Consider the following 21822-nt stretch of genomic DNA (forward strand, 5'->3'; position numbering starts at 1 on the left):
AGTTAACATGTAGTAAAAAAAGAATTTGCAAATGAACACAGTAAAATACATACATTTCCCAAGTCAATTGCTAAATGGTTAGTTTTTATGTACCAAAATCGATTTTTTTTTTCCAGTTCACCTCTCACATAAAAACCTACTTCCTTAATATTTGGTGCAATGGGGTGTTGAAAGAATTTGCTAAGTAATCTTTAGAAACAGAGATTCTGGTAAAAACAAAATGCATGGTTTAAAAATTGAATGTACTAACTGGAAGACAGTGAAAGTTAGATGCTTCTTGCTGTAAATAATTAAACTCAGTAGTGCAGATGAGAGAAAACATGGGGCTTGAGCAAAGTGGGACTTATGCTCAGAAGGATGCATATTGTACAGGAAATCAAAGAGGTCTTTAATAGTTGTTGCTGATGGAAAATATGTGCAACAAAATCTCACTGTAATCCAGATTTAGTTTTCAAGCATTTTGCTGTGACTGAAGTAATGAGAAGGTGAAAGGAAGAGGAGAGGCATTATATTAAGGCCCTAGCACTTTTTCCCTTTAGGAGGCCTAATTGTGATTTGTCACAGTGACCTGGGACTTTGGTCCCCTACAGAGCTTTCTTGCACCATTGGTACATTGATAGATCAAAGACAACTGGCTCTGTTTTTCTTGCAGAGAAGCAGTGGCTCTATTAATTAAGAGCTGGATCGACATGAAACACATAGGTTGTATTCCTTATGATTTTCTCTAACAGTGTTGGTTTTCCTAGGACATCCCTTTGGCCCCCCAACCCTGGCCCTTTCTGAGGTGGGGAGCCAGTGGTTGGTCTCAATTTTTTCTATCTATAAAAAAGGGAACAAGATTTTATCATTCTCATGGTGCAGGCTTGAATATTGTCATTAATGAAGTGCTTTTTAAAAATGAATGTAGACTAAACTTGACTTTGTATCTGTGTTCTCTTAGTTGTAATACATGTATACCTTTGTGTAGCCACCACCATCATCAGGATTAGATCAGTTCAGTCCCCAGACCCCTCATTTACTTATGCTGGTCCTTGGTAGTCACACCCTCCAAATAAAATTTTAAAGTTTTTTTTCTGAAAACTCATTTTCCCATATCAATTGCTTTTCATGTGTTCATTTTTATTCAAGAAGTGTTCCTAGCTTATTTTTGAAGTAATTCAAAATGACACATATGGTAAGGTTGGAAAGGCACCTTTTTCTATATTATAATGGAGAAAAATACTCTGAAAAGTTGGCAGCTTGTTCAGTATAGATATATAAGAAAAAAATTTCCCCAAACTTGTCTTGCTGCTGGATTGGAATCTGCAAAGAAAACACACTGAAGAAATCCCCCTTGAAGAGGAGGACAGAGGTTTATTTTTTATTTAACAACTTACCCCTTGACACCTGGGAAATGATTAGTTGATGTTTTCAAAGAAGATTAAGTCAGTGTGGTTAATTAACTGGTAATCAGGTGACTTAAGTCAATTAACTCACTGTTAACAATTTCCATCAGTTTTGTAAATAAATGACTAAATCACTAAGTTGTACTCTTAAGTTTAAAGGCTATTTCCTGATTTATTTTATTGATGGCAAATTAGAAATTTTCTCCTGATCTCATCCCCTCTCTGCTAGCCTTCCTCTTACAAATGAGAACTCATAAGCTGGCTATAGTTTGAGAGGAACACACATGGGGGTAACTTTTAATGTATGATTTCAAGGAAAGTCAGGCTGAAGGATACCTTTGCTCCTTCATCTCAGCACATTTTGAAAGAATGATTTAGGGAAAAAGCTTAATAAGTACATGTGTACATAGCCACATTAAGGGAGAATGAAGGTAGCAAATAATGCAACTTGCTCTAGGATATACTTTTACTATTAAGTTTTTTAATGTCTTATATTGTTTTTCTAAGTTAAATCTGAATGAGTGATAGAAAATGAAACAGAATTTGGCTTTTAGTTGAAGTAACCTTTAATGGATATCTTAGGTGTTGTATTTGAAGGAAATTTATAAAAATATTGGGATATAGTGACTGCATTAGTCTGTAAAGCTTGATTACAGTTTAAAAATACCATAAAAATAAACAACTAAAATGTTGTTACTTTTTAGAATCTTTAATAATTAAAAATTCTTTTTTGCTGCTTACATGACTTTATGTCTTGGCCTCCAGTGAAACATGTGAGCTGGAACATTATTACAAAACTATCTTCCTGCCCTCAGATATGCCATTGCATTTCCTGAAAGGCATTGAACACTCAATCCACAAAAGGATTTGAATTGCAGGACAGGTGATATACATTAGTTGTTTTTAGATTCCTTCAAGAAGAAATATTTGGCATCTCAAATAACTTGAAGGATTAGTACATATTTATATTTGTAAAAATTCTATTGTAAAATAACTCACGTTATATACATAAAGAGAAAATTCCTATAGTTTCCTTGAAGGTACAGAAATATTCTCCTGATTTCATCCCCACTCTGCAAGCCTAAATTGTGGGAATGAGCTGAAGTCAGCGATGAAAATTTAAAAATCTCTGGCTTCTAAGCAAAACTTAGGGCTCTTTCTATTGCTATAGAAGCTCTCGGGCCATGCCCCGACCACTCCCTTTCTACCTGCCCAAGGATTCTCAATCTCAAGGGTCTATTCTGGATATAGTTCCCCTGTGGTCAAATCTTTCTGGTGCTGGCACACTGCCTGATGTTAGAGCTTGGTGATTTAGCTCAGTCACTTTCCAGATGTGTATCCCTGGGCCACTTGATCTCTCTGAGCTTCAGATTCCTATTTTATACAATGAATATTAGTAATTTCTACCTTACAGGTTCATGGGAACATTTAAAGGACACTGTGAGCATGCAATGCCTTGGCACTGGTGAGCATTCAGTAAACACGTGGCCCTGCAGGGAACCTGGTGCTAAGTCTTTCATAGTTGACCAGTTCTTGGTTAGGTCAGTGGGCAGAGCAGCTACCATGCTGTGGTCTTTTGAAATAAAGGAACCACTTGTCAAATTCTCTGTTCATAGAACTTGCTGGAGGGAAAATATAGCTTTTTAGAGGGGGTGAAACTATCAGACAAAGAAGCATTCCAATACAGGCCTTGCAATCTGCCTTTCTCCCCCCAAGAATGTCTGGTCCTTCACCTCTGAGGTCTTGAAAGCACAGATCCAAAATGTCATGTTATAGAGAATTTCAGGTTTCTGAATAGATCCAGTGTTTCCATTTCAGGTGTTCTGCACATGCTTCTTATAAACTTGGTTTTGTGCAGAGTTTACTGATGATGACTTTGTAACTCTGAGAACAAGAGCCATGGGTCTAAGAAGAGGTCAGGTGTGTCTTCTGGTTAAGCAAGAAGAAGCATTTCCAGAAGGAAGAGTATATTCAAAGGTGAACACTTGGTTTTGTGAGAGGTTTTAGACAGAATGTGTAAGAATCACAATCAATGATTTTTTTTAACATAATAGTTCATTTTTACTTCATGAAACTAGAAAAAGGCCCATGAGAAGTTCAAGGTGTGAGGAAACTATTAGCCAACCTAGATTTGGTTAATAATTACAGTGAATATTATCTTTAATGCATTTATTCCACAACATTTACTGAGATCTTATTGTGCCCAGAACTGGAGACACAGAGATGAATAAGATACAAATAAACAATTATGCTACATGCTGAGAGGTGCTATACTAGAGATCTTGGAGCAACAGAGGAAAGGCAGTGGTGCAATAAAGTCTGCCGGGGATGCCAAGTGCCAGGGAAGCCCACACAGATCTGCCGTTTGAGCTGTGTTGGCAGGAGATGGAGTCGGGGAGAGTGGCAGGCTTTGTAAGTTCAGTTAAGAAGTTTGGTGCTTTTGAGGAAAGGTAAGCTGGGAAGTGCACTGATCAGATTTCCATTTTACAAAGATAATACTTTGCTGCAATGAGGAGAAGCAGGTCATCAATCTGACCAGTTAGAGGCTTACAGCAATTTTCTGTGTGACAGATGCTGAGGGTCATACTGAACTTGTGGACCTGGAGGTGGTGAGAAGGGGAGAGAGGCACCATGGGATGCAGAGGAAGCTTTTATTTGTTACTCTTTTTGATAATTTACATTATTTGCTTTATAAGTTGACGTTTTATATATGGGACTATTAGGTATTCTCAGTGTACATGAATGTTACATACATTCATAAGTACTTAATGGTAAATTTTTGAATCTTCTTGTCTTAAAAAGTTTTAGCTTATTGACTGTCTGGACGTGGTGTGTGGTGTTTTCTTTGGTTTAGCCCATTGAATGCTATTGGTATAGCTCCCTTAGGGAGCATCTGGAAATATGTAGGGACATTTGTTTTCAGTTATCACAATGCCTGAGCACCACTGCTAGCATTTGGAGGGCAGAGGACAGGGATGCTAACCCAGCTGCAATACACAGGACAGTTCCACACTATAAGGAATTGCCCAGGCCCAAATGCCAATAATGCCTCTGTTGAGGACCAATCTTGGCTCTTAGGGATGAATGGAGAAGCAAGAAGGAACATTGACTGGAGCTTACTGAATGCCTGTGGCATGGTCACTCAGCCTGTAGCATTTAGTCCTTCTGGCAGTCCTGGGAGGTAAATACCATCAGCATCCAGAGTAACAGAGCAAATGGAGGCGGAGCAGGAGGGGTTTGTATGCTTGACTCTAAACTCTACTTTTCCACATGCTTTACGCTCTTGATTCTGTAGTTTTTATTGAACACATATTCAATTTAATAAAATAAATTATGGGAGGAAAAGGAGAAATACATTTGAATTGTGTCCTTTTAGCTTATTAAATCTTACAATACACCTCTTCAAAATAATTCTTCAAGTTTAGTAGAGTATTGGCACAGTATCACCTCCAAGAGGTTTTTAAAATATGAAACATGTTTGGTCACATTTATAGATTGGGGGAAAATCTTAATGAATTGAGAGAAACTGTCCTTTGATGGCAAAATAGACATTCCATAAATGGTGTTTTGAATTAACTCAGTGGTTTTAGAAGGTGTCATGATCTTGCAAATTTGTTTTTACCTCACATAAAAGGGAATCAGCCTCAAAAACAATCTTTGCAATTTGAAGTCAGTGCCATAGGGTGAAAATGTGGCTCTTCCCTGGACCTGCCTCGCCCTTTCTCGCCTCTGTGCCAGTTCTGTTTGTGTCCTCTGCCAGGCGTACCCCCCGTTCAGACCCGCTTGTTGTAGCCTCAGCACTCCTGCCTCCACAGCACCTTTCCTGATCTCCACTGAACGTTACCTGGACCTCTCTTAACAATGCTTGTCATCATGCCATGAATTATTGAATGATAATTATTTATGTATGTATTTTATCTCTCCTTTTAGAAAAGGACCACTAATACTGAGAGTTATGCCTGTGTCTTCTGGTCTCCTGTGTCTGGCTTGGAGCCACACTGTAAGCAGGAACTCAAGAATTCTTCATTTAGTGGAAAGTTAAGAACTACATGGGTTGTAGCACAGCAACTCCATCACCTACGGGAGGTGATGGGATTGCTTTTGCAGAGAGGATTTTATTACTTGAGCAAGATAAATGGTTGTTTCTCTCTTACATAATGAGCAGTAGAAGGCTGGTTTGGTACTTCTGTGGTATCATCAGAGACTCAGGCACTTACTTACCTTCCTGCTCCACCATACTGTGCTGGTGGCTTCCATCCCTAAGCTCACCTCATCCAAAACAGCTGCTATAGCCATAGCCATTTCTGCTCCATGCTAGGTAGGGGGAATGGAGGAGGAAAAAGAAGGGTGTGCTTCTCTCTTTAAAGGAGACTTCCCTGAAGTCCTATGCAGCACTATTCCTTGCATTTCATTTCACTGATCAAGACTTGTTCCCATGACAACATTTAACTCAAGTCTGGGAAATGTAGCCTTTTAGCTGAACACATGGTTCCCCTGAATAAAATTGGGATTCTGCTTCTGAAGAAGAACGGGACATAGATATTGAGGTAGGCTGTAACCTAATTATAATTAGGTTATCTTAAAAATATTCTTAAACTGGGTTGCAGAAATAGATTCTGAGGTAGGCTGTTGTGATCCTGGCAACAGATGGTCAGGTGACACTGGGCATTTGTTCAGCTTTGAGGACCACATTTTGGGAGAGACACAGACAGTTTGAACTGAATTTGTAGGAGAGAAACAGGGATGATGAGAGAACTGGAGACCATGTTATGGGAGGAATTATGGAAAAACTGGGGATGTTTCTTTTGGAGAAGAATCAGGGGGACAATGGTTAGCTCTCTCCAAATATTCAAAGAGCCATCATGTGGAAGAAGAAGAAAGCCTATTTTTAATAATTCTAAGGGGTGGGAAGGAGATTGTAGGTGAGTAGCATAAACCAAAAAAATGTTGGATTTGACTCTAAGATCTCTTTTAAACTTTGACCGTATATAGCAGAGATGTGTACTATATATGTGCATCTGTGAGTCTCTGATTTTGAGGTTAGAAGTAATGCTTGTTCTTTGGTTTCTTTGTATCAGAATCCCTTTTCTTAATGGTTGTTGTAGTGGTGATACTGTTAGCAGTTTACATTTTGAAAATCTCAGAACTTTTTCTTTTTTGATATGTATGTGGCTCCTGTTTCCTTCATGCTTGGCCTTTTTCAGAATGTCATCGAGTCAAAAACAATTCCACATTTACAGTGAAGTGAGGACAATTCAGGGTTTAGTAGTTCCATATTGTTTAACTCAGTAAATATTTTCACTGTCAATTTCTTTGGACTAAGATATCTGTGTTTAGGCAACTGATTAATGTTATTTAGTTGAACATGAATTTCTTTTATTATTGCTAAACATTTTAAACACCCCTGAAGTGTAATTATTGAAATGTCTTAAAGACAGAGGTATTATCAACCACGGAAATAAGCTAGCAATATATTAGTTTATTTCACTAAGTAGTGAGGTAGTTTTGAAAGTGCGTAGAATAGATGTGTGGTTGAAAACTGGCCTATCTTAGTGAATTAAAGTCTGTTTTACTAGTTTTATTTTGCGTATAGATGTTTTTCTCTTGTGAACCTCAGATACAATAAGTTTTCATTGAGGAGCATATTATTTAAGATGAAAGTGATAACTTAGTAAGATAATACTTAAATTTCTGTATTAAATCAGTTTTTTTGGGATAAAGTTATCATTATAATTAGGTTATCTTTAAAAGATTCTTAAACTGGGTTGCAGATTATGAATATACATATGCTAAAGCATAAGCACTTATATCTGAAACAGAAAAGCTCTGTGAAATTCAAAGGGAGACAACGTACAGAGTATAAAGAATCAGAAAACACTTGCTTAAAAATAGTAAGAAGAGTTGACATTTGTTGAACACTTCTGTGCCAGGCTCATGCTCCTTATTCTATCTTCATACTCACCTTATGAATTGGAGCTCTAGTTATTCCCAGTCTAGATGAGGAAACTGAGGCATAATACTTAAATCACATGCCTGCCTACCATAGTGTTAATATGAAGTGGAGCTGGGGTTTGAACAGAGGCTGTAGGACTCCAGGAGCTTACCTCTAGAAAGTTACTTGGCTTTTAAGCAATTGTTCCTCCCTTCCCCCCCCTCCTCCTTTTCTCCCCTTCCCTCCCCCAATTTTATAGTAGTATATCAAGCATACAGGCTATCTGGTCATTTAGACTTTGTCTCTTAACCTTCTCTGGAAAAGTTGTTGGCATGTCTACATGCTGGGCTGAATGGAAGAAAGGAAATAGAGACTCTCATACTGGTATGGATTCCTCAAAGTGCACTTTAGGAATGTGTATAAAGTCCATTCCTTGATCAGAGGCTTTGTAACTCTGGGCTTCCTTATGTGTGTGTGTATACATGCACATATATACATATATTCCACATTGGGTGGAATTGGTGGATCTTGTGTTTCCAGTGGGAGGAGTTCTTTCGATTACAAATAGTAGAGTAAGGGATTGCAGTTATAAAAGAACCAAAACTACAGTATTTCAATAAATCATGTTCATTTATTAGTTAATCCTCTTTAGGCTTTTGGAATCACTGATTCGGCAATATTTCTTTAGGGCATTTTTCTTCAGGCTGAGCTAATCTTAGACAAATTCACTGATCCAGAGATGTCACCAAATTCTCCTGGAAAACCCTCTGACTGTATTTTAACTGGCCTGTGGAGTTTTATGGAGAAAGTCTGTCTCACTGCTGATGAGGCCTCTGTCATTAACAAAGATGGCCTTGTATATGTATCACTACCTGTGTGGTTTGCTAAAGGAGCCCTGATGAAATACTGCATCTCCATAAGACCTGTCCCATCAAGCTGGCCAAGAAGGTATTTGAGCATTAGCTATTGCCCCAAAATGCCTCAATTAGAAAATTCACTCCTTTGAGGATTTCCTATTTTCTGCTGATAATGCAAATATTTAGGGCAGGGCTCTAAAAATAACCTTTGCTGTGAATGGTTCATCTGAGAGCAGATTTGGGGGGTCCAGGGTGAAAGCCTTGAAAACTCAAGCCATGTTTTGGGGATGCAAAGGAGGGAGAAGGAAAGAATTTTTAGGCAAGGGTGGGGAACTGAAGTAGAGGTGGGATCCTTTAACCAAATAAGGTCCTAATTGCCTCATTCCTGGACTATGAGAAGAACCTTTTAAGTTTAAGTTACTTTTCCTTCTTTGTAACTTCACCCACTAAACAGTGAAGTGTTGAGTGCTCTTAGTAAACAGAGTGAATATAATCCTTCTCAGGGAAGGACTGACTTCACTTAGTTCCTGGCAGGAGATGGGATGGTTGTATTGGGTTGCATGGGGACAGCCAAATTGTTGTGGGCTTGTTCTCTTTACAGTAGTGTCCTGACAGTTGTTATTCTGTCTCCTTAAGAGCATGCAGATAAATGTGTGCCTGCATTGCACCATATGTTTGTTGGATTGAATTGAGCTTGGAGCCTCTGCTCCTTCAGGTGGAGAATCCTCAGGAGGGTGGTGAGGTCAGTCTGTTTCATCACCAGGGAAGCTGAGGTTCATGGCAGTGGGATATTTTATTTCTGTCTTGGTCTTGGATTTAGCTTGACCTGGGCGCACGGGGTTCTTGGGAAGCTTTGTTCAAGGGCAGGAGGCAGGGCGGCGGCCTTCCTTCCTCCCTCTCAGCACGGGGCCTCCTGCCAGCAGGTGGCGCAGGCTTTGGAAGCTTCTCTCAGGTATCGGGGGGGGGGGAACAAACAGGTCTTATTTAGTAAAGGTATTGATGGCTGAGTATTTTATTTCTTAGACTGTTAGAATGTTAGCTTTGGATGAGGGTTGGGAGTACCTGGGAGGGAACTTGCTTTCCTGGAGGGGCTGCTGTACTTCGGGCATTGTACTAGTGGTTTACAAGTGCCTCTTTAATCCTCACCAGAGCCTGATTTTGTGGGTCAGAAATTTTGCAGGTAAGGAAATTGTGTAGCAGAGAGTTTGAATTCATGTACATCAAGCTAAGTTATTTGAACAACAAATATTTATTGAGTGATGATTCAGGGATGAATAAAACAATTCCTGCCCCATGAGACTTAGAGTTTAGAGTGGTATGGGGGGACCATCAGTGCTTTCGCAAGAGTTGAAACCCACGTGTCTCTTGGCTCTTAATCCAGTATTTTCCCCATTAGAATCTTATTTTAACTGTTACTGGAAAAAATCTGAATTTTTACTAAATTTAATTAAATTATTATTTGATTATTAGAATAACTAAAGACCCATATTCTGAATATCATCGCATTCATTCATTCATTGTCTAATTCAGGATTGTCACTGTGGACACCCAATTTTCAGAATTGAGGCAGCCACTGAAAACTCTATTTTTGACCAAATCCCTAATACCAGTTTATTTTTTCGTGATGCCTTTTTAAAAAGTGTAATACAGACAGAATTCCAATAAACAATAGTTTTAATTTCTTGTGTGTCATTAGAGATTATTGTATGTACTTTCTAGTATAGTTTATTACTGAAACTATTACCTTTTTTCAGCATTAAAGGTCTAAGATTCTATTTTAATCCATGATTAAACATTTATATTTATAATAAATTTCAGGATTTTTACTCTTATTACTTATGGTACTTAAAAAACAGATTACGCAGAATCTCAGGAAATACACTCCACTTTTTTCTTCCTTCTTCTGACGATCACTGCAAATTGTAATTTTATTTAAGCTACTTCTAATATTAGAGCAGTATAAGTCCACCATATATAGTCAGAAACCCAAATACCATGTCATTACACATGGGTATTAGTCAGTGACAGTACAGTATTGTTGATTCTGTGTCAACAAGTTTTGAATTGTTTCAAACCCTCACAATCACATTATAAAACAAAGTGATGACACTAATAGAGGCTGGAAGTGATCTGGAGACCTATAAATGCTGTTTGAGCCCAGGCATAATGATCCAGGGCCAAAGACTCTTGCTTGAACAGATTACCTGCTGGTGAGGCAGTTCTTTTTGCTCAGTCTGTTAAAATCAATACAGTGGAGGATACACAGGAAATTTAGCATCATTCAGACATGAAAGTCTTTGTGAATATAATAGATCCTATTTTGTAGGTTCCCAAATTAACAAAATCAGCTTTACCTCTGACACTGTATAAGGAAACTAAAATCACTATTACGTTGTTAGTAAATTGCTTATAATAAAAATGACAAATTTATATTTGTGAAATCAGATGTCCTATTGTAGTGTGTGTGTGTGTGTGATGGGGTACTGACTACTCCAGAATAGTGCTGGATAGGAATGTAATGTTTTATATGACACGGAGCTCCTATCCTTTACGGAATTAGCAGAGAATGACCTGAACATATAAATAGGATCCCAGGGATTTGGGTTTGACTCATGCCAGGTCAACATAGATGATTGTTGAATTATTAAGTAGATTGGAAGAAATAGTGACTCTAACCAACGGGATGCATTATATAAGTCCACAAACCATCAAGATCTCAAGAGTTTATCATCTTTTGGAAATCCACTTGGCTTCACCCATATATGCCAATGGGTCACATATTGTTCATTTACTGAGGTTCATTTGGGTACTAGGAGGTACTGCTGTAAGCACTGGGATTACTGAGACATTTATTCCTGTACTTAGAAGCTCAGGGTTTAGAATAATGCTCCGTTCACTGTAGAATCATAATAGGTTCCTGCCACCTTATTGTCACTCCTCTTTTGATCACTTAATCTCATCTGATTCTTTTGTTCTTTCTTTTTCATATGTCATATGGTGGGAGAATTTTAGATTTCTGCTCATAAAATCCTTTCTGAGGTATAACTTGCCACTAGAAGGGGAAAAAAAGTACAAAAATACCATGTAAAACATTCAGAAAACCAGTTTTTTAAAAAAGGTAATGATACAATACATTTTTATTAAAAATGTTGACTTCAATTTACCAGATGATTAATTATCAGTACTTATTGCCCAAGAATAGGCTTTAAAACTTATTGGTGGAAATTTTTTCAATTCTTGCTGCACAGTATTTCTTCAGAGTTTAAGAAAATCCTGTGTTGGCAGAAATCATACATGCCTACAGCTAAATCATCGAGGTTGAGTCATGCATGTGTGCGCAGCTGAGCTGGTCTCCAAAAGAAGGAACTACTGATAAAGGTCAGTGTTGTGCAAGTGACGATGTGTGAGCCCCACCAGGAGCAGCAGTGTTCCTGACCAGAACTGATGCCGGACTTGTTTACTGAGGTGCCAGCATTGGTTGCTTCAGAGTAAATATATATATATGTATATATACATACATTAATTCTCTACTTTCTGAAAATGACACTTTATAATGAGAGATTATTTATTTCCTAGCATGAAATTTGTGACTTATAAACCCACATAGCAATTACATACTCTTCCTGTCTGGATTTGGGCCATAGCTAAGTAAGAATGAGTTACCATTTTGTATCAAATTGAGGTTGGAGTGTGAGACCCTAGGTCTCATTAAATTTAGTGTCTGGACACTGATTATTAACCTTAATGTCTCTCTGCCTCTCCCTGTCAGCCTCTCCCTTTTTCTTCCTATTTTTCTCTGTCTCTTCTCTCCCCTTTCCTACGTCTAAAACTGTTTGTGTAACTGCTGTGACAGTTAAGAACTAAAAACAATACAGAGTAAGGAAGAAGTAAACAGTAAGGTGTTTGTGTGATACAGTCAAGATCTAATTAGTAGCCACAAACGATTAAGCCTGTGACTGTCAGGAATCACCAGGCTCACCGACTGGGAGTCAGTCTCTTCTCCTACTGCTTTGTCTTGATTTCTAGTATCAAGTCACTGCTCATTTGATGACTTGGTTATATGCTTGTCAAGATGACCCAGAATAGCAGTTATGCCTGGAGCCTTAACACATCTGTGTCAATTTGACTTATGGTTCAACATTTGGGCCTGACTAATTAGAAAAACCTTTGTTTGATGCTGTCTGTAAATGCCATGTTTGGGCTAAGAGCCATGCCATTTATAAGCCTTAAGGAGGAAAACTTGCCTGGAGATGGGTGTAGTTGCTTATTCCTCACAAGTGTCTATTTTCTTTTTTAGTATTTGATTCCATTCAACCATTTCCCAATAATTTATATTGCTGGGTGATAAGCCATATGGGAATAATGGGGCATTTGGAGTTGGAAGTCAGCTCTTAAACAGGGGTGATGTATGGTTTTTGTACAAGGTGTGTTAATCACTAAGTGCTGAAGGGTGTTTTACTCTTTTCTTATGTAGTTGATTCATTGGGTCCTTACTTACCCAAGCAGGCAGACTATTTAAAATTTTCTTCTGCTTGGACAGTATTCTTTTCAGCATCCTATAAGTATAGCTCTTTGGTCATTAAAGATGTAGATATTCAGTTAGTCCCCTGGAGGGACTGGGGATGAACGTCTTGGGCTTTGTTTTCTTCCATGTGGGAAAGTCCGTGCACAAGAACCTCAGGGACTTAGTTGCTGGAGAATATACTGCATGAATTATCCAGGCAAGTACACAAAAGCCTAATACAAATACCATTTCAGTGTTCTGGTACCGGCTGGCAGGAAGTTTTCATTGCTGAGTGTTCTTGGTAAAAACTTGGAGGTTCTTTTGAATGTTTTAGGCACTTACTTGATTACCAGTTAGTATTTTTTGTGAGTGTATGTGGCCAGGGTGTTTCAAATAACATTTGGAGAAGTTATTATTTGTTTTGATAATTATGCAGATAGGAAAACTTTGCACCATAAAGCAGGTGTGTTTATGACGTTGTTTTTCAGGGCAACGATCCTTTACATTAATGAAGAACTGCTTGAGGATTTCATATTTTCAGCTTGTTATGTCTCCCTCTGCCCTTGAATGGGCATGCCTGTGGATGTCCAGTGGAGCATTCCAGGGTGAGGCAGGCCCCCTTGGAACTTAGATTCTTTATCACACTCCCAGGGGAGTTCATTTCAGGTTGCTGGTACAAGCAGCTGCAGCATGATATTGCCCAATCCCAGGCCCTCTTATTGGTGGTGGGAGGGAGTGGGATTGCTGTTTAAGAAATTTGATTATCTTTAGAAGGGAAGTATTTGCTATAGGGGTTTTCTTAAACAGTCTCTTTCATGTGGGTTAAGAAGTTTGAGCTCTGAATGTCCAAGCTGCTTAGACGTTCTAAGTTGTTCTCAGTTGGAAGTGCCACCCCACTCTCACGGGACGCTTGGGAACGTACGGGTGGCTATTCTCTCTTTGTTGTTGTCACAGTGGCTGGGCAATGGGCATTACTGAGAGTTGTGGTTTTAATTATAATGTTTTGCAGTGCTGATTAACAACCTGGTAGTAGGGGCAGGAGGCAGTCCATGAAAAGTAAGTGGGATTTATAGGACTAGGGGAAGGGGAGAAAGCCAGACAGCTAGAGTTTCAACGAAAATGGAGAAGAGTAGCTCAGTTAGGAAAGGTGGAAACTTAATTTTCCACTTCTCAGAATTGAAAGGCTACTCTGATAATACATCACATTTTTCTGCTGGCTTTTGATCATTGAGAAAGCACAAAAATGTTTAAGGAAATAGTTAAGCAGTCTTTGAGATCAGTTGACTGTTTGGAAGACTGATTGAATTCTGTAGGCTGGATGCTCAGACACGTTCAACTTTGAGAGGACGGTGGGGAAAGGACCCTACAACACCTTTGGTGGCACCTATGTAATTGTTGGTCATTTGCCATGCAAGTGGAGTTGCTTTGCTTCAGGCCTGGGGCACTTGGAGGGGCAGCAAGGTGAAAACCATCTCTGCTAGCAGCTTCTTGGTGAATCACCTACTGCTTGCTAGGCTCAGTCAAGCTCTGGGCAAGGTTCTGGGGAACAAAGTCTTTCTCATGGCCAAATTCTGTATGCCAGCCCAGGCTTGCATCTACCCAGAATGACCTTTAGTTTTGACACAGTTACTGGAACTAGTTAGCTCTAAGCTTTCTCATTCTCATTGCATTTGATCATGTCACTCTTATGCTTGGCATCCAAGACCCTTTAACATTTTCCGCCTCCTAACCTCTCTGTCCACCACTCTACTAGAGATTTTCTGCACTTGGGAGAGAAACCTGGTCCTTAGGCCCTCACCTGTGCTGGGCTTTTCTCAAGTATTTTGGGCCCTACACAAAACCTGGTCCCTGTTCTTCATCTGCGTAAATCCTGCTCATCCACAAAGGCCTGATGCAGTCTTATTCTGCCTCTTGAATTTTCTCTGATCACTCCAGCTTGCAGCATTAATTTTTTTTCAGCTGAGACCAGTTGGTTCTTTTTGTCTTTGCTGCTTGTTTGGAACCTACTGTTATATGGCACAGCTTTGGAGTCAGACCACCTCGGTCTGGGTCCCCGCTCCACCACCTGCCATTTGTGAGATTGTGTCAGTCCTCAGTGTCCTCATCCATGAAATAGGATATTCATTCCATCTCAGGGGACTGTGGGGATAAGCAAGATACGCTGTGGAAAACAGTAAGTTCTGGGTAAATGAAAGCTGTCATGTGTTTTGTGGAAAGTAGGATGCCAAAATGAGCGTTGGCTCTGGAATCACACAGGTCTGGGGTTTGAATCAGATTTTGACATCTGCTACCTCTGTGGCCCTGAGGGAAGTTGATTAATGTGCCTGAGATTAAAGTTCCCCTTTTTTAAAGTAAGTATAAGAGTCACTTCATGTATTTCTAAGAGGACCCAGTGGCTGTGTATAAAGCTTTACATATTGTCTGACACATAGTAGGTGCCCAATAAATGGTAGCTATTGTTGTTTTGACTATTTAATTCATGATTTATAAATAACTTTTGCCCCTAATAAATTTTTTTGTAGGCTCTATAAAAAAAAGGACCATGTCTTGTATTTCTTTGTTTTTTTCCACAGACCCTAGAATAATGTTTTGTACATAGCGGATATGCATTTTGTTGTGGCCTTAGTGAATCTGAGATCATATTCTTTTAGTCCTTTTTCTTCTTATCACACTTAAGAGTGTGCATGATCCCTCATCAGCTGGCTTTGTGGGTTTGCCTCCAAGTCTTTGACTTCTTGAAATGTCCTCTTAATATCGTTTTACTCTAACAAAACATCAGGACTTTGAAACAGTAATTTGGAAAAAGTAGTCAACTCTGGCTTGTAAACTGGATTAAAAAAAAAAAAAAAAAGAATTCTGGCCCCTCTATTCAGCAACGTGTTATGAAGACCAGGCAGCTAAAATACAGCGCGGAAGGAGAGTCCGCAGAGCGGCCCGCTGTGCTCCCGGGCGTCGGCCCCGCCGGTCGGGTCCTTGACTCCCCCACGAGCCGACAGCAGGCGGGGCAGGGGCTTCTGCGTGATTTGTTTCCCTTGGCTATAGTGGCTGTAGTGTAAAGTCTGGGAAATATGCAAGGGACTCTAAATCTTCAAAGGAGGACTGGCCCTGGTGTGGATAAGGTGTGAGATTGTAGTAAACCATCACTCAATTTATAAGCCTCAGACGTATACCAAGAGAATAAAAATAAAGCACAGAAAAAGTGAAGTAAAAATTTTGGATGAATAAAGGATTGACTTTTAAATTTATTTATTTCTTTAAGTTCAGTGAAGATAGGTTGAACTATTAAAAAGATCACGTTTTACATATTTTTAAAAAGACCACATGGACCTCTTCAGGTAGACCAAGTGTCTGGAAGGACCAGCATGTGTTAAAAGGATCAAGCAGGAAAATAGGATTTGCCATAGAAACTACCTTACTCTGTTAACTTTGGACAATGTCCCATTGATTACGACTTGCCCTTCTCCTCTGAGAAGAGAATTCATGAAAGGAAAAATAACTCTTAGGAAGAGAGGGTGACAGAGTGCCGCCCGCCCGCGCCCTGCCCGCCCCCGGCTCCCTGCCCTCGCCCCTCCCTGCGGGGCTCCCGCCCACGCCCGCCCCAGCCCTGCGCCTGCCTTCCCCAGGCTCGCCCGGAGCCAGCACGTCACCCTCCGAGAGGCCCGCCGAGCTGGACGTGTCCGTGAAGTATGGAGGCACCTGGAGAGCGGAATGGAGGGGCAGCACTGGGCTCTGTGAGGGGCGCGGGACGCCGGGGACCTGCCGAGTTGGCAGGGTCCTCGGGCTGGTTTGGAGAATTACCTGGAAACTACTAAAAAGAAAGATGTAATGACTCATCAATGATGAACATTCCTGGGACCACTTAGCAAGTCCACACCCCCAACCCTTTGAAAGTCCTCAACCGCCTGTTAAACCCCAGACCCTAAAACCTTAGGGGCGCCTCTTCTCTGAGGTAGCCTGCACTCCCCCTTCTCTGAGTGTGCACCTTTTTGCTTTAAATAAACTTCACTTAAAAAAAAAAAGAATGAAACACTAATATGACACAGTATTTTTCTCTTTCTTTTAAAAAATTTCTGGATATTCCTCTCATTTCAAATTATTCCAGATTTCATTTTTCTTTCTGTGGATTTAAGATAGGAAACTCCAACTTAAAGTCTCAATTTGACTTGTAAAAAAAAAACTGAATTTTACGAAGAGGAATCTTTATTACCTGATGAATATGTGCTGACTATACCACCTCTGCTCAGCGCTGTACTAGAGGCTGTGAAGATATAAAAATGATGTTCTCAATTCAGTGTAGTTCCCCATCCTGGAAAAACAAACAAATGACTTCTTGCCTCCTCTAGGCATTATCTGTTACTCTAATATCTTATCTTAACCTATTCTTAGTCCTACACTTAGACCAGGAAGCTTGGGATATAGCTATTTATAAAGACGGGATTACTCTTGTTTTTCTCCAAATTGGGGCTCTCTAAAGTTGGAAAACAAGTTTATTCCTATACTTCTAACATAATTTTTCTTGACGGGATTGAAACTCTTTCTTACATTTTCCTGTATTGCTTTAGGCTGTTGCAAATTTTCCTAAGGCCAGGAGTTTTTATGTGCAATGTTTGCTGCTTAAGCAGACTACTCTTTTTCCCTAAGTGAATTATATGAGCATGTTGTGCGGTATGGATTCCACACAGGTCCAATTAATGAATTCAATTAATGTTGATAGCAACTTTGGAAAAAATAAAATTTGTAATATTCACTCTTGAGTTTGGTAACATAAATTTTTTTGGGGGGAAGAGGGTGAGAGGGAACAAAGAGCAGTGGTGATATAGCAGAGGCTGACACCAAAACTGCCAGGTCCAAATCCTTGCTTTGCATGTGTTTGTATTTGATCTTGGGCAGGTTACCTAATAGTTTTATGCCTCAATTGCTATATTGATAGAATGTTCATAATGCATCTACCTCATAGGGTTGTTATGAGGATTAAATGACAAAGTTGGCAAACTGTTTAGAATGGTGTGTGCCATTTAAGACATGAGTATTTTTTTCATCTTTTCACTATTTTGATTCTTGGGCAAGGCAGGGGTTAATGTTGGGGAGGCAGAGTGTTTGGTTCTAATAGTTCCTTGTCAATAGCTGTCTGGTTCTTAACAAAAAGTTTTTATTTCAGTGTGGATTATGATGTTTACCTTCTAGGTTTTTATTAGAAGGAAAATATTTTAAAGATATGAAAGTTACTGTTTGCAAAATTACCTCTTCGTTAAAATTGGATTGGTTGAGTATGGATGTTTAGAGACCGTTTTTGAAAAAAGTTTTAAATTTTGCTCTACTTAGATTTTTTCCCCCATATACTCTGTGTTTGGCTCCAGTGTATGCCCCTTCCCTTTCTTGGGCTTCAGATTATTGGACAAGAAAGTGTAGATAATATCTAAAAACCTTTGGAGGGGTTGTGAAGTAAAGGCTAGTTATTTAAAACAAAACACTCAGAAAATGAGATAGGTGCATATGGACCAATTGAAATCAGGGGGCACCTGTGATTGTTATCAGACGTGATCTAGACCTTTCCACCAGCAGTCTGTTTTAAACAGCACATATTCCCTTTATAATAGAAGAATGACAGGCTTCTGACACAAGTGAGCATTTTGGTTGATTGCTAAAAGGTCACCCAGCAATGATAGATCATCAGTTTGTTTTTTCTGGAGAGATATTTCCAAACAATAGTCATTTGGGAGTTATAACAGGCATGGAAGTTAATACTGAAAAGGTGAAGTTGACAAATGAATTATTATGGATCTGTTGGTAAATTGAGTTAAATCAGGTTTGATACATTACTTAGATAACAGTATTTGGGCAATCAGGTGTGAAAAACACGAATTAGATTCACTTAATCACAACATGTTCCCTATCAATTTCATTTTAATATGTGTGATTTTAAAGAATTGGCTTTGAAATACTTTAAAGAATGATCTTTGGGTGTTTATTTTGTGTTCTTTTCATGATGTGTTTAACTTTGTATTATAGCAAAAACAAAAAACAGTCTCAATATTTGACTTGTAATGAAAGTTACTCAAGAAATAGCACTAATTAGATATATTTTAAAAACATGCAATAATATATTCTGAGACTTTTCTTTTGTAAACTCAAAGTTTATGCTTTTTTTTTCCATAGCAATTTGAAACTCTTTGTAAGTAGACTGACCTTTAGATTATGATAATTTTTCAATCAGAAATCATTAGGTGCTAAGGGAGACAAATGTACTAAACTTACAAATGTAGTATGTTGAATTACTAACAATAGACCTAATTGATAAAAGTGATTTAATATATGTTGTGTTAATAGCTAAACCTCCAAAGCCCCTAATCTCCCATGGAAATATTGCTTTGTAGAACAAAATCCAATGAGAAGTTCTGGGATTCCAGAGTGAATTTTTACATTCCTTAGGGGCAGTTTTGCAAGGGAGGTTGTTGTGTTTTAAAGGTAGTTGATAAGAGACCTGCACCACCAACCCCAGACCTGCACCACCAACCACCATCACGCATTAGTCTACAGAAAGTATTCGGGTGTACGTATTCCTGTACCACTCGGTACCACCATTTAGCCAAAGGAAGTTTCTGACCATTTGCAGCATACATTATAAATCAGGATGTCACTACCAGACAATCAGATTTGAACATTCCATGAAAAAGTAGCCCATATCCCCTAGAAATAGATCACTTAACTATGTTTATGTTATGCTGTTGATATGCCTGCATTTACACAAGTCAGGACAGCACATTGTTTATTTATTTTAGGAGTAGGCAATTGAACCGTATGTTTACTTAGTTTTGGGTTAATTAGCTAAAACTTGAAATGGGTAATTCAGCATGATTGCTTAAATACATGAGGAAAATAATTGTATTCTTCCATCCCCACAAATTGCTCTTCTACCACCTTGGGTTTGTGAAAGAATAATTTTGAATTTTCTTCAAGTTGGGCTGGTGTTGACTGCTCTCTTTTAAAAATTTTTTCTGTTTGACATATAATGCACGAGGAGGTCACTGGTTAGATATTTGGGGAAACTACCAATTTAATCCTCTAGGGACACCCAGGAGAATCACAGGATGTAATGGTTGAGTGAATGAACTTAAGTCACATTCTCTTTCTGGCATTCCTCGGCGTATATCACTGCCGCCTGGGAATGTGGCAGCCTCTGGTGCCCAGTTTGCTCACTCTGGTTGGCTGCAGAAGTTGTTTTGTTTGTTTCTTTAAAAAAAATACTTGTTTGCAGAGGTGAGCTTAAAGATCTGTCATCTTACATATCAGTTAAAACACAAAAGCCCAAATATTGGTCTGAATCTAAGAATGAAGGACCATAAATTGCTACACATCATTTAGTAATAAAATGGCACTTTCAGAAACTGGGGAACTGAAAAAAAGCAGAGTCAAGCATATGAAAAGTTACTCATGATGTCATCAGCAGAGATAACCACCGTTAGCATTCTGGTCCTTTTCTATGCTCTTTTTCCCCATATATGTGACACTGTTATAGGTAAAATTTCTCATCCTTGTCTGTGTTGTGTTATATTATACATATTTCTTCAAATCACTTAGAAGTTCTTCATGACCGTTTACATGAGTTGCTAATATGTCGAGACATAAGATAATTGAAACCTTTTCCTATTATTGAACATCTAGGAGGTTTACGATTTCCTTTATTATATGTATAATGTTGAGGCTAAAATCTTCATACATAAATCTTTGTCTAATTCTCTGGTTAGTTAGTTCCTTAGGAAAAAAATGCCTAGAAATAAAAGTATTATGTTAATGAATAAACACTTTTAAAAAGCAAGATGCATGTTGCCAAATTGCTTTCCAGACTGGTTTACATCAAGGCCCTCTCTAGTTAGCTGTGTATGAAAATGAACTTTTTCCTGCAGACCCTGTAACAGAGAATGTGTTCATTATAAAAACATTATCCTAATTTTATAAATAATTTACATTCCTTTGATTGCTAATTAGTTGAATGATTTTTCATTTTTATCAAAAATTTATATTTCTTTGGTGAAGTATCTGTGTGGTTGAGTTTTCAAACTAGTTTGCTGTTTCTTGCTTGTGGATTGCAGGGTGTGGCAGTGAGCATTTTCGCTGTGGAAATGGACACTGTATCCCTGCATCCTGGAGATGTGATGGAACCGGGGACTGTCTAGATGACACGGATGAAAGTGGCTGCGGTAAGTGAGGGGGTCAGGCTGAATTCTGTTCTGAGTGACATTCAATGCTCTGTGGTGATTTCAGCTATAACACAGAGAAAGAGTTGTGCCTTTAGGAACAGACTCAGGACTGGGCTCAAGTCTTTTGAGATCTCTGAGGTTGATTAGGGAACTAATGAACTGCTGGTATTAATAATTGTTTTAGTCCCTTTTGAGGAAGGGGTTCAGTTCACCTCAGTTTCTATCTTACCCTATCTCATGACCTTAATATGGAAACAAATTTGTGAGCAGTTTTCTGAAGCCTCTAAGTGGCTATTTTAGACTATTCACTCTGGAAATTTTGTGCACCAACAAGAACAAGCAAAAAATAGTGTTATCTGAACGACTATGATTTGTAACTCAAGAGGAGTCTATTTTTATATGAAGGATCTAGTGTAACTTGTGTGAATTAGCATAAAGAGATCATAAAAGTGGCTAGTGGGGTTTTATGTTTAAAAGAAAATTGTAGTTAAAAAGACAATGATACTGTAAGCCCCAAATCTAACTGATTATAAAATCACTTTCACATATATTTCTTCATTTAGTTCTTTAACAATATTCTGAGATAGGTTTCAGATTAGGAAATAGGTGTAGAGAAGTTAAGTCATTTATTAAAGGCCTCCCAGTTGGTGCACAAATCCCAACCCTAGTGTCTATTGCTTTCCCAGCTTGCTGTGGGTGATCAATCACACTATGGCAATTTCATTCATTCTGATAGGTGAACAGACAGAGTTTATCATCCAAAAGCGAAGAAAGCAGGTGAAAAAATTAAAGTTTTAAAAAATTGTTGGCTGTCCTACCACACAACAGAACAAACTTTGATGTATTGTTTGAATGATGATGCATTTGAAAATGAGAGAAGGGTCAGTAATAGTCACAGTGCCTCTCAAACTTTCATGCACAAATGGGTCACTTGGGGAACTTGTTA

At 38.7% G+C, this 21822-nt stretch overlaps 1 protein-coding gene across 1 annotated transcript in view; it reads left to right on the plus strand.

The window, feature by feature from the left end:
* LRP2 (LDL receptor related protein 2) overlaps positions 1 to 21822 on the plus strand; it is a 250937-nt gene that overhangs the window by 12250 nt on the left and 216865 nt on the right. The window contains exon 2 of the mRNA XM_057503939.1: positions 20769 to 20876. Within this exon, the coding sequence (XP_057359922.1) occupies positions 20769 to 20876 (108 nt within the window). The remainder of the gene's footprint in view (positions 1 to 20768; positions 20877 to 21822) is intronic.

The sequence above is a fragment of the Manis pentadactyla genome, chromosome 6 (genome assembly GCF_030020395.1).
Source record: "Manis pentadactyla isolate mManPen7 chromosome 6, mManPen7.hap1, whole genome shotgun sequence".
NCBI lineage: Eukaryota > Metazoa > Chordata > Mammalia > Pholidota > Manidae > Manis > Manis pentadactyla.